Below are 13,822 nucleotides of genomic sequence, written 5' to 3' on the forward strand. Positions count from 1 at the left end.
GTCCAGAGAGAGAGAGAACAAGGCCAAGCAGAAGTGCAGGAGAAGGATGTGAAAAGACCACAGGAGGAGAAGACAGAAGGGCAAAAAAACAACAAAAAAAAAGAGAACAAGAAGGGAACTGAGACACCAGTAATCACTCAACAATGAAAAATATAAAAGCAGATATGAACTTTGATGCACAAATGAGGGATGTCATGCAAAAACGCAACTGGGTTAGTGTTTGTACAGCAGGGCATGTACACTGATACAAAGGTAGAGCAGAAAATGTTCAAACCCATGGAAAAGTCCTGATTTATACAAAATTACTTTACATCAAACATTCAAACTTTCCGACTCAAAATGCCAAAAATATAATAGACATTTTGTTAAAATTAGAATAAAAAATAAAGCCTCTCTTAGTCAGCACAGCAACCAGACAATGTTTTGCATACAAGTGAAATTGATCCTCTTCTGTAATTATCTCCAGACACTAAGGCTAGACGACATGCCTGAACACTTAAGTTGAATGTTTTCTTTCGCAATTTTGTAAGTTTATAATTTTCACATTAACAGCTGATGATTTAAAGTAATTTTCTATAATCTTGCGATAGTCAATATTATTTTTATTTGATTAATCTGTCATATTACCTAATGGTCAACTGAACCCACATGTAAATCAGAACAAAAATAAATTGAAATGAGATGTAATAGAAGGTTTTAGATAATATGCAACTACATTTAATGTGTGATTTGAGCATTTTTTGAATATATTTATGTAATTCATAAAAAAAAAAAATACAATGACTCTCAAAAGAGTCCACATCAAAGAGATGAAGCAAAAATCATTTTAAAGCATTTTCCAGATGCCTTAGAATGTGGAAACTTTTAAAGCAACAGAAATCCAGTTTCTGAAATGAAATCAAAAATCTACAAGGCAACAATTGGTTGCAACTCTTTTTAAAAGAAAAATATCATGGTGTACCCTGGAGTCATAATAGGTATTTCTGTATGTTTAGAGTCACAGTTTTATTTTATTTTTTTTGCTGGTGCAGTTTAGTTTGGGAAATGTCACCTTACCAAAGGTTTGTGAAGGTCACTGTGTTTCAAGTCCATTCAGGTGACAAAAACTCCACAAATGCATCAAACTTGCCTTGGAGGTATTTATTAAAGAGCGCTACAAAATCTCATAAGAGAAACGTCACCTGTAGTCAGACTGAACAGGAGAATCGTCCAACACATGCGGCTGCAGAGGTCAACAATTTTAGTCCAAATTCGAACACAGCCAGAGTGTAAACAAAACTAATGAACAAAAGATTGGCAATAAGGTAGTAAAAGCTGGGAAATATATGCTGAAGAAGACAAAACATAGGGAAGTATGTACAAAAGAGCTTTCAAGGAATTGTAAGTGTGCAGGAGTGATAGAGAACAAGTCACAACTTTCCATGGGTAGGAACAATTTTGAGCTCACCTGCGTTGTTAGTGTGTCATGACTTTAAATGCAGCTTTGCACGTGTTCGGTGTACAGCGTCAAGACAATCACTCGGGAAAGTGCGCGCTGCCGTGCATGTCATGCAACTGAGGTACAGACAGACAGAAAATGTCTGCAGACAGACAGACAGACCTGGGCACAGCTGTTTTACAGGTGCGAATACAGTGCTTACAGTGAAATATCATGAGAGAATTGTTCTAATTCTTTGGTATTTGTGAACGAGGCTTGAGACATGGAAACGGACAGAGACAGCTATAAGCTGAGCTGAGCACACATACACAAACCAGAGAGTGAAAGGTGCTTCACTGTGTAGTGCAGAGTTACCTGATGAAGTTTCCATCCGTCAAACCAGGAACCTTCAGAGCCAAACATTACACACACTGTGCACAGGACTGAAAATCAAACTAGCTCTTGTAGAGAAGCACTGCCCCCCCCCCCCTCACCCTCCATCCTACCATGATGATTTGTTCAGAATATTGAGTCCAACGTTTTCACCTCCAGGTGCATCTCAGTAGATTACCCACGTCATCAAAATGTTATTTTATTTCAGTTAGACTCATATTACAGGTCAATTACACAGAGCGATGTGTATATTTTTGTTCATTTTGATGATTTGAGCTTGCAGGTCATGAAAACTCAAAATGTTACTCACTAAATTTGAATACGACACACAATAAAAATACTATGTTATGGCCTACGCAACCATGGAGAAGACTGTTGAATTAGTTGAACAGCAGACAGGGTTCCTTCATAAGGAGTGCAAACACAAGAGATCATTGGTAAAGAAGCTGGATTTTCAGACTGAAGTATCTAGGCATAGTAATGGAAAGTTAAGTGGAAGGTAAAAAGTGTGATGCATAAGCAACAAGGATTGAAAGGGGAAGTCCATTCAAGAGTTTGGGGAAGGAAAACAATTCTACAGACAACAGCTGGAGTCTGTTCTAAAAGAGCTACCACAGACTGACGGATCTAGGATAATTTTCTTTACCCTATCATTAGTTTTCTTTCACTGCAGCATTCCGAACAACCACCTTTACTATCAATTACATTTTCCACAAGAAATGCAAGGCGAGTGTGCCTGTGGAAGCTGTCCGTGACTTTCAGGGGAAAAATGTCAGGTCAGAAATTACATTTTTACTGGACTTATGTAGTAAGTGTGTAACAGAAGATGAATTTTAGGTTTTCATTAGCTGTAATTTCTAATCATCAAAAAAAAAGTCCAATATATAAAACTGTATGAAATGGATTTTTATTATATACTGCTTTCAACTTTTGAACCAAATAACTGAATTAAAGTACCTTTTGAACGACATCCTAATTTATTGAGATGCACCTGTTTTTCCAATAAAGCGTGTCACATTTCCTCAACTTCGGAAGATTCACTGATGCAAATGCGGAGTGGAATCAAAGAAAGTTTTCATGCAGATTTTACACGAGTGCAAAAAGGGGGGGAAAAGCTGCAAAGTGTGTGCAAAAAGATAACTGCCCTTGGAATTATGAAAGGTTCACATGGCTACAGGCATTTTCAAGCTAAGCTGCCGATTGTGATCCCTCCGAAAGGGGCTGGACGTGAGCTTGTAAAACTAATCTGAATGGCCAGTGCTTTGATTTGGAAAAATGCTACGTCTCTCCCCACCGGCATGCATGGAGGGGTGTGTGTGTGTGAGTGCGAGTGTGAATCGGCGTGTGCGAGACTGCTCATGAAACTGTGTTCTGTATTTGTGGGTATGATCACCAGAGTGTGCTAGAGACTGTGTCCTCCTACTTGTCTTAACTGATCCTCGTCTTATGGTGTGCGCTTTCAGCCTAAGCAGCTCTAGCCAGGTGCTGCATCTGTCTGCAAAGGAACCGTAATCAACGGAGGCAGCTGGAGAAAACACACGCGCACACAACACACGCGCGCAAAAAAAAAAAATACACACGCACGCAACCCACAACCGAAGATACACAACAACAACAAGAAAAGAGAACAAAAAACATACAAGACACAAAAAACAAACAAACAGAAAAGAACAAAACTGAATGAGGCTTTTGAGAGCGGTTTAAGAAAACTGTCCGAGACAAAAGGATAAAAAGTCAAAACATGACAAGTGTAGTAGTTTCGGTAGCAGGGAGGTGGGGAGAAGGGAAGAAAGGAAACGAGGTGGTGGCTTACCTCTGGATGAGACAATGGTATTTTCTGGGACACCTGTCATGCCACACACACACACAAGCGCACACACACACACACACATACATAACATATGTAACCAGTACTTGGTAGACATCAATAAGTGTTCAGTATTTTTTCTTTTCCTCTTACCATCAATTCTAGTTCAACAAAAATCTACCTCTGCAGCTCGATTTTGACACTCGGATCGTTTGGCGTAAATAAGAACCACAAAGTTTCACAGCTTTTTACACATTTTCTACCAAACCTCAACGCTGCCAAATCTAGTTTTACGGAGCAAACAAATCACAGTGGGGTGCTACTGTTTGTTTACCTGTTGAATGAACCACAACCAGCTGACTTTGGCAGAGTTTTGCAGCTGGGGTGAATAAAGAGACTGTCCCTGAAGCGTTAATGAAGTAAGGCAGATGAGGAGGCTCAGAGAGCAAAACCCCACCAAAAAAATAAAAAATAAATAAATAAAAAAAATTAAATAATACCTGAAAATTTGGAAGAAGCTTGAGTGTTGGTGGATGGCGAGTCAGCGCACAACTCCAGAGGAAACTGCAGCTGCTCTTCGGTCTCATTCCCACCTGACAAGAACGGACACCGTTATCCACATGTCGCCTGGATTTATCCATGTTCCAGGGGCTATTTCGTGCATTTTATTCAAAATACCCTCCCTGCACCTCCTCTCAGCTTCTGAGCTTTGTGAGATGAAATGAAAATGATTGTAGAGCGATAAAATATGGGAAAAAAAGCTCAAGGGATGTTTGTACAAGGCACTCTACACTTAATCAGACAGACCTTTGGTAATAAACCTCTCCTGAGTCTGGTCCTTGTCAAACGTCATGGCGACAGCCGTCACCGAAACCTAATCAAAAGAAGAATAAATTCATAATAATTTTGTTTGGAAACTAAAGAAAGTGAGATCATTTCCTCTGATAAACCAGAGATTGTCTCCAACATCTCACCTGAATGAGCTCTTCTTCTGGCACTGCTACAGTGAAGTTGAGATGACAAAGACAGCAGGGTATATTGGAGCGTAACTTGAAATAAAAACTCTGAAACAAATCAGAGATAAAAAAAACAACAAAAAACTGTGAGCTAGTTTTTTGCTAGTTGGATCGGAGTTGAAAATGGCTCTTAGGGTTGTAACGGTTGCCGACCCCTTTTTTTAGATTAATAAAGATTGTCTACCTTCAGCAGATTCTCACAGAGGTCAGTGAAGATCTTGTTCAGGCTTTGGTTTGAAAGGTTGGCATTGCTCAACCTCAGGACCCTAACCGATGTAAACATCTGCAATATAAGATTAAAATAAATTTTGCAAGCTTACAAAAGCAGATATGTCATCATAACGGGGTCACTTTAAATAGGTTTAAACTGCTCTTTACCTGTACTGCTGTAGTCCAGGTATAAATCCCAGGCATGGTCTCAGTGTTGCAGGTGTAGAAACCTGGAAAACAACGGACACAAACATGCCTTTAAATCTGAGAGGGTGGAGAGACAAGATGCAACTGAAACGGAAAGCAATGGGCCAAACCTGTGGGGGGAGATGCATCGCCGAGGAGAGAGTGGATGTCCTCCACAGCGTCTGTGTCATCAATCTAGGAGAAAAACAACAGTTTCAGCTTCCTACAGATTTACATGAACACATGCGTCATCATTTCTACATTTTTCCACCTCCAGGACAAACGCGTCCTTTTTGCCGTGCGACAGATCCAGTTCTGTCACTTCATCGGAGCTCTCCGAGTGCGAGCGGAAGAGTCGGGATCTGTGTCTGGGCTCGGGGATCGGAGAGCCCACCCCTTCCTCCGTCAGCTCCTGTAAGCAAACAGACAGGAAGTTATTGACCGCAGAGCCGCTACCTGTAGGACGCATCGATTCTGACTGTGCTCAAGCTAAAATCACAGTTTGTGACAATTTACATGCTAATCATATGCAGCTTTGCTGATACAAACACACACACAGACCTTGTGTAAAAAAAAAACCAAACATTAAATATCCAACGGTACAGTGAGTAGATCTAGTGAGTTACTCATCATTTGGTTCACAAATCTCCAGTCAAGAGTTGTTATACAGTTACAGCACCGGTGCTCTAGTGTTGTGGTTAACTGAGTGAAGTGTTGCTCATGCTTGGCTGAAACTCAGAGCTGAAATCCAGCATGCTCAGTACCAGATTTGTGCTGCAGAACACGTCAGGGTCCAGAGCAAATAATTTCTTTGATGGTCAGAGAGAGACAAGAAGTCTATCATAATTTCAAACAAAACAAAACAGAGCAGGCACACAGAGACAAACATTTATTGGCTCAAAAGTGACAAAAAAAAAAAAAGATAATCGTCTCATGTTTTGCATCTGGTGTGATTTGTCATTTAAACATCAAATACATTTTTAATGTAAATGTATGTTGGTGTGAAAGGTAGATTGAGATTTTTTTTTTAGATGAAAGAGTTATTATATTGAGGATTTTCATGTTCCTCATTTAAGGTAAATTTGGCTGCATGCGTATTGATATATTTCTGAAAATCTACTTTGGCACAGCAAAGACAAAGGTCACCCTCTATAAACTCCAGCAGTCTACAGCCAACATGACGCCGCCTTACCGGAGGGTTTATTTGGTAGAGCTCCTTGTTCTTGGCGATGGTGTCATTGATCCTTTTCTGGATGGACTGGATGTGCTGCTCGTTGTTCAGGTCACCGGCGGTCTTCCCAGCTATCTGGATGCCCCCGGGTGCAGGCAGAGCCGTCAGGTACACTCCTGTAGCAGACTGAAAAATAGAACATATGTTCTAAAAACCGACTGAGGTAAGCCATGTAGGTAACTGGGTTTTCAAGACAGTTTAAAACGCTGTCTTACAGCAAGACCCAGAAGCATGTTCTCGCCGACGCTGATCTGTATGTGCAGACCGAACAGAGCATTCATGCTCCGGAGCTTCAGCTTATTCATCAGCTGAGTGTGCAGCTCGTACTCCATGAAAGGCAGCAAGTTTGAGATGGCGGTCGCGTTCACTTCTCCCTGAGCTTTCTTTTTCAGACGACACAGCCTGGAAGGTGAGAATCAGTGACATTTAGGGTGCCCTTAAAGACTTATAATTCATTCATTTAATTATAAAAAAAAATTATTGGTTTTTCACCTTTGTGTATAGAACTGAGAAGTAAAAAAATATATATATATATAGTGCATTTCAAATCTAGATATCTACACCTATTCCAAATATTCTGTCTTCCTTTTTTTTATTTGGACTACCGCTCAAGTTATTTTGTTGGAGTAAATCTAGATAAACTTAAAGGTGACAGAAAAACATGAGATAAATTTGCTTTTATGTATGACTGAATATGAATTCAGATCAGAAATAACGAAAAGCTGCCGCGGTCGTGGCACTCAGAAATGAAAACGATTGATTTTTTTAAGGGTCTGGTTTCTGATCCTCCTTCTTCTGACTGAAGATGTAATAACTCACTGAATCACAGCGTGAATCAATACAGACTGCTGAATTAATTGGTGCAAAAGTACATATGGAATGATGTGAGTAAATCTGATGCAGTCTGCAGCCCAGACAGAGTCTATGAACAGGAAATATATTAGATGATATTAGTGCAAATGCAGAGTGGCTTAACTTACACATAACAGGTAATCAAGATACTGTTCAAAATCTAACCAATATATTTTATGTAACTGCCTTAAGTCCTGCTTTTATTAATTTTCAATTATTTATTCTTCAAAGATGACCATAAAGTTATCTGCATTTTCTATGTTTGGACAAATTTTAGGTGCATTGAGGTAAATTCAGATATCATATTTCCCGACTGTAAAGTATGTACATGTGCTGTGCAGGAAAGGTTAGATGCAGTCAATATTTAAACCCATTTTTGCATGAATTTGCATGAGCCTGCTGAGGTGCTAAGGAGGCTCAGGTTGCTTTAACAGCAGCCACACCTCGTAAATCTCTAAACTATTATAGATTTTGCTTCATTATTGTGATTCTTCACCTTTTCCACCTCACTTCTTTTCTTTCCCTCACATTTCACTTTGTTCTAAGCATGTATATATATATATATATATATATATATATATATGAATGACAACTGTGCTGTTTTACCTGGCCTGAATGAGGCAGCCTTTCCCTGTGACTGCTGCGTCCGCTGGCAAGTCGATTGTTGTGAATAACACATCAGGAACCTTAAAATAAAGGAATATTTTTTGCTTTTTATCCACTTTTTATTTCTTGACCAGGTTAAGTAAAACCCAAATGCTGGTGATATATTTTTGGAAACAAGAAATTTGCTACCTTTTGCCGCCTGCAGTTGTAACAATATGTAAGCTGGGCAGGAAACGGCATGTTGAGCTCGTCATACGGGATGTGACAAAAGCCACAGCTTGGAGGTGATGGATCATCGAACCTGTCAAAAAAGCAAACCCTGTGTGTATAAGCAAACGAAAGTCCACAAGATTTTACCTAAAATTACACCAAGAAACTTAGATCAACCTGTTGTCGGAGCTGCCGATGTCGAGGCAGCCTTCACGCATGTACCGAGGATTCAAGATGGCGGCTGTCCCTGATGCGGACAGAATACACACCTCTTCACTGTAAAGAGAAAAGTAAAACTTGAAAGTGAAACTCGATGAATGTAAAATATAAAAATACAACATGTTTCTTATTTCATTTACACAACATACCAGATGCTTGTGTTCTCACTGTAACCTACAACAGCATGGCAACCAAGAGCTTTGGCATGAGATTTAATTTCCTGACGAATCTCTTCCCACCAGGCATCACGTGTCTCGGGTTCATCTGCAAAACACAAAATTGTGATTCAGTGAGCTTTCATAGAACAGGTAAAAACAAGCTGATTTGTTTTTCCAAAACCAAACTAAACACTGGGATTGAGGTAATGGCAGAGACTGAGTTTGCATCCAATCTAACCTCGTTAATTTACACAAAATATCTATACAGCCAACAGAAACTAGTTTTTTTTTTCTGTTGATTTATGAGTTAAATGGTGTATCAAAGCAAGCAAAAACCAATAGTCATTTCGTGAGACGAAGTTAAAGTGAAAATGGTTGGTGAGAATTAGGGGATGATGAAGTTATTGTAAAGGAGTTATTCACCAGGAGTCAAAGGTGCTTCATATCATGTGTGGAAATACACATGCTCTGAAACCTCATCACTCTCTTTCACTACCAGAAGAAACAAAATGGCTTTATGAGGCCACTTTTACCCCTCTGCTTTTTTATAGAATCTACCATTATCAAAAACTGATTATATAGTTAGAAAGTAAACCTAAAAGCTAAGGGGGTGTAGGACATTGGTGTTACCCTGAGCCTTCAAGAGAAAGCTTTGAGGAATCAGGGTGTTAAGAAAGTGTGGTCTGGTTTTCTGCACTAAGGTAAACAATGGCTTTAAGAAGTTTACACTGTTCCTTAAGCAGCCGACTGCAGTACAGCTACCTGAGCAGCAAGCCGGACTAATTAAGTAGTTTATATTAGCTTGTTATACTAAGATTTTGATTAAAGAACAGAATGACAAAAATAAAAGATGCTATAAAAATAAAAATGCTTACATTCATTCTTCTAATTTTATCAGGTGTTTATTTTATAATTTGCTTAAGTTTATCTATACTTTTTTGTATATATACACAATAGAATGTCGCTACCATAATAGTTCCATTATGGTAACTGTTTTGAAAAAATATTAAAAATATCAGGTGTAAGATTATGTTTTACATTTCTACTTGAAATGCTTCTGTGAATACCAAAGTACTATGAAGCAATGGTATTTCACTGAGGATAACTGCAAACACCTGACTGAAATGCACAAACAGCCTGGGTGAGGTTGAAGGTTCAGGGTAACTTTGTTTCTTGGGAGAAAGTCGTGTATTTCTCCCCTAAACCTAATTATATTATGTGGCAGAGAAAATCTACTGGTAGATAATCCTGGGAGCTCTGAAAGAAGTAAAAAAAATATGACTTAGCCCTTTAACTTGTACAAATAAGCAAAAAGCATTTAATATATAAAAAAGTTGTGTGATCTCGCGAGGTTTTCTTATACACGTATGTTTTTGACATTTTGTGTTAGAGTCTAACACTTACAAGCAGAGAGACTGTTTTCACACACATGTTTGCATGAACAAAGAAGACGTAAATAAACCTATGAGCCATCCAACATCACTCCCTGGAAGGGCAACATGCGGATGAAACTTAACCGTGTGATGAAGGCGAGGAATGAGTGAGGGCAGAAGAACGAATGTTCAAACTAAAACGGATGAAGAATAATGACTGACGGTCAGGCATCAGACCCCCACTGTGGGTTCCTTTAAACCAGCAGCAGCAGCATGTCGCCACAGGCACAGGCTCACCAACGTGCACACTCATGGCCATGTGCACGTTCATGGCCAAAGAAGGGCCATATTCATCCACTAGAGTCCGTCAAATCCGAACTGGCTTTGCTCAAGCTCATGGCTTTTCCCATCATACGCATCATATCCAGAATATATTTCATCAATACAGTCAATCTGCCTCCATCCATCCCTGCATTCATCCATGCATCCATCCATCCTTCCGTGCTCACTCTCAGTATGAATACGGCCCACTGAGGCAGGGATGAACATGCCCAGTAGATGGCTCTTTGTCACAGACTAAACCTCCTAAACCTCCTGCGGTCTAGACAGGTTTGACCACAATGCCAGTTCAGGAAGCATCACAAACAGCGCCAGGCAAAACAACGTCAGGGGAGAGCTCTAATGTGCAGCACGATGAGTTGGGTGCCTGCGCGCGCATGTGGAGTGGGGTAGCCAGGCCAGGCTGGATGGGGTGGGGGGTGACAACACAGAGCATGCTCAGCTCAGCACACACTCACACAGAATCAAGAGAGGAGGGGGGCAGCTCAGTGAATTCAGTTTTTAGCTATCAGGCTATGCTTTTTTTAATTTATTGATTCATCTGTAGATAGTTAAGCTAGCTAGTCTATACTGATTGAATTTCAGTGTTCAGTGACAACTTAGAAGGCACAACAAGCTTAACTTCACTGAGCTACCGTCACTCTGGTGGAGTGAGAGCGGTAAAAGGGGGGGAAGGGGGAAATACCTGCAGTGACACTATTCCAGTCTAGCAGTTTGTATGAGCGCGTGTTACCCAAGGCTGGGCCAGAACACACCGTTAGTACAGAAGAGAGAAAGAACAGAAGAGACAGTCTAACAAACAAGCACAGCACAACAGCAGCACTCCACAATCACTAATGCAAAGACACACTAACGTCAGAGCTACTGGAACTACCTCAAGGGAGACTCATGAGGAACGGAGATGTTACAAAGCTTCAGGACTGGCTAAAATTATAAAGAGACAAAGAACAGAAGCGATACAATACAAAACAAAAGCATGCGACACGAGTCAAGTCTAGTTGAGGTCACGTCACACAGACGACGTCTGATGTTTTTCTTACAAATGAGGGTGTTTTATGCTGAGAATTTGCTTAAATCAAGTGTGTTGAGAAACCAAGTATCACCTTGATGGGGAAATGCAGCAGCTGAACTAACCTTACTTTATTACGCACCTACCTAAAATTTGTCCATGTAATCAATTTAGTAATTTAAATACTTTATGGGTAGGCTATACACTCATCTGCCACTTCTAAAAGGTACACTGGTCTGTTAAATTGTGTAACACAAATGTTGAGCAAGTTACTTTTAATGTAGGATGTTTACCAGAGCCAGACACACCAGTCGGAGTATTTAAGAAGTTGCTAATCTTCTTGTACTACCATCTCTTGGGTTTACATAAAGTGATCTGACAAAAGAAGAAATACGAGTTGCGCGAATTAAAATGCATTGTTGATGTTAGAGGTCAGATGAGAATGGTCAGGATAGTTTAATGTGATAGGAAGGAAACAGCTCAAATAACCACCCTTTAAAGGACAGGATATTATAGTGAATATACTCAATGTGAAAGCATGCAACTTTTTAAATGACAGTTTTGTGACTATTTGAGTTTACTTGGAAATCCCTGCCACTCTCCATCTAATTTAGAAGTTCAGTAATTCTTAATGCATCATTAAATGTAGATTATAAATAATCAATTCTCCTTTTTTGCCAGCTATTGAGTTAATTTAAAACAGTCTTTGACTAATATTGCCTTTATTAGGGGTTGTAGACTGAGCATTTACTTCTAACAACATAATGAATGCATCCGAGTTTGTGCCAACCTGGTACTGGTAAGCAGGGGCGCAAGTACACACTTTCTTAGGTGTATGCAGAAATAGAATGGAAAATAATAGGAAGTTGCAGAAATGCCTGGACTCTATGGAAAAATGTTAAAACTAAAATGATACATGTCCCTTTGTACTCACCCATTTGTCAACAATGACTTCAAATGAAACAGTCTGTGCAACACTGTATTCAAAAGAGATCACTGCTAACTGGGTCATACCTGTGTTCTTCCCTGCTTAGTCTTATGCTCAAACAAGCCTTATTTAGTAGCTCTGAGCACATTACTAACGCAAATCGCTAAGACATTTTGTAAAAACATTTTTAAATCAATCACTTGAGAGTAAGAGGATATAGCTACACTTTCACCTAGTATTAGACCAACCTGTTACACTCCTCAGTCTGTCCTGACTCTTTCTTCCTGTCATTTTTCTCTCCATCCTCAAAATTGATTGCCGTGAACTCTGTATTAAGTCTGTTTAAAAAATACAAATCACATGTAAAAAAAACATTTTATTTTTAAATAATGTTGTTGAAGAACAGTTACTGACTGGGTACTGCATCTGATCAGACTAATCAGATATATTACAACAAAACTAAAGTAAAGAACTGAGTGAAGACCTTTAAATTTGAGTGTATCACTGCCAACTTTTATTATTTATGTGTTTTATGATTCACCAGTTAAGAAAGTGATTACTGTCTGAATGTCAGAACAACAACAAAAAAATTTAAAAAATCATCTCAATTTTTCTTGCTAAAATCTATTATATTATAAATGCAGCACACAGTTCCAGGAAAACAGTGACTTGTCATGTTACTAGCAACTTAAGCCAGCCTTTTCATACATAGACATAATTATCTACCATCTTTCAACCACTTTAAAAAGCCTTTTTTCATCCCTAAGACATCTTTATCCTTCTCCCTCTTCCGTTTTGTTGTTTTGTGCCAGCTTTCGTTTCTGCCTCTCCATCTTAAGCTTCGTGCCACCAGATGACAATACTATTCAAATGAAAATAAATAAATAAATAAATAAATAAATAAATAAATAAATAGCGCAATGGAGCGCCATTGCGTAATATGAAGCAGTGTCGCATCAATAAAAGCGACACTGCTTGCTCGGCTCGCGCACGCTCAACACAAACCTCTGACAGTGGCACTATAATTCAGCTTTTAGAGCGACAGGCGGAGTTGGGTGAAGGAGCAGAGAGGCGTCTAGTCAGTGCTGCGCCTTTGTTATTGATTACATCATTTACACATGCACAAAGTTGTTAAATATAGAAAATGTCAGCTAGAAATCCTTTTCCCGCCAGCACACCTGTGCATTGCATATAGTACATACCCAATTTGTGCGCCACTGCTGGAAAGGTATATCTAATAAAGTGGCTGATGAGTGTATATAAGTGATAATACATGTGATAGCAACAAAAGAATCTCAGTCAAGTATCCTAAAAAGTCTTAAAGCGTATGCTCTTGGTTCTCCAGTGGTTCTCCTGATCTATTAATGGTTGAATTCATTTTTGCTATATGACAAATTAAAATTTTTTTAATGCATATGTTCCTAATAGGATCAAATAAAATTGAGAAATAATAATTATCAAGGAAACATTTTATTATGAGCTGAAAATCTACAGTTGATTTTATACATAAATGATTTTACACCATTGTTGATCCCGCTCCTTAATGTCATAGAAACCAGAAAATACCCACATATAAGAGTCGTTTATTCCAATACAATAAATTAGATAGCAAATTTCAGACTTCATATTTTTTTCAGGTCTCCTGTGGAGTTCTTAAAAAACTTTTTTAAAATGCCCAACCTATCTGGACCCCATCCACATTTATGAGCTGTTCCACTTTGTAGAATCAATGTCGTTATCATTCAGGAATCAAAGACAAACTGGGCAATTATCAAAAATATCAGCTATCAATCCAATGCTTATTTAGGTTTGTGGTTGTACTCAAAGTCAAGGCTATTTTAGATTTTAGTCCTATTACATGTGCTAGA

At 39.0% G+C, this 13,822-nt stretch overlaps 1 protein-coding gene across 21 annotated transcripts in view; it reads right to left on the minus strand.

The window, feature by feature from the left end:
- The window catches only part of c2cd5 (C2 calcium dependent domain containing 5), a 32,553-nt gene that overhangs the window by 2,810 nt on the left and 15,921 nt on the right, over positions 1–13,822 (minus strand). For 7 of the 21 annotated variants that reach the window (XM_081608176.1, XM_081608175.1, XM_081608167.1 and 4 more), the window contains 17 exons: positions 12,203–12,292; positions 8,297–8,411; positions 8,106–8,204; positions 7,908–8,019; positions 7,719–7,798; positions 6,476–6,662; positions 6,222–6,386; positions 5,794–5,838; positions 5,301–5,441; positions 5,161–5,224; positions 5,012–5,073; positions 4,818–4,916; positions 4,592–4,681; positions 4,425–4,491; positions 4,118–4,210; positions 3,624–3,656; positions 3,204–3,335 (listed from right to left, as the gene is read on the minus strand). In XM_081608176.1, coding sequence (XP_081464302.1) covers positions 3,204–3,335; positions 3,624–3,656; positions 4,118–4,210; positions 4,425–4,491; positions 4,592–4,681; positions 4,818–4,916; positions 5,012–5,073; positions 5,161–5,224; positions 5,301–5,441; positions 5,794–5,838; positions 6,222–6,386; positions 6,476–6,662; positions 7,719–7,798; positions 7,908–8,019; positions 8,106–8,204; positions 8,297–8,411; positions 12,203–12,292 — 1,674 coding nt within the window. Of the gene's footprint in view, positions 1–3,184; positions 3,520–3,623; positions 3,657–4,117; positions 4,211–4,424; positions 4,492–4,591; positions 4,682–4,817; positions 4,917–5,011; positions 5,074–5,160; positions 5,225–5,300; positions 5,442–5,793; positions 5,839–6,221; positions 6,387–6,475; positions 6,663–7,718; positions 7,799–7,907; positions 8,020–8,105; positions 8,205–8,296; positions 8,412–10,702; positions 10,757–12,202; positions 12,293–13,822 lie in introns of those variants that run through there. The other 14 variants (XM_017305306.2, XM_017305310.2, XM_081608174.1 and 11 more) reach the window with 10 other exon arrangements.

This window comes from Poecilia reticulata, chromosome 6, assembly GCF_904066995.2.
Source record: "Poecilia reticulata chromosome 6, P_reticulata-male-v2, whole genome shotgun sequence".
NCBI lineage: Eukaryota > Metazoa > Chordata > Actinopteri > Cyprinodontiformes > Poeciliidae > Poecilia > Poecilia reticulata.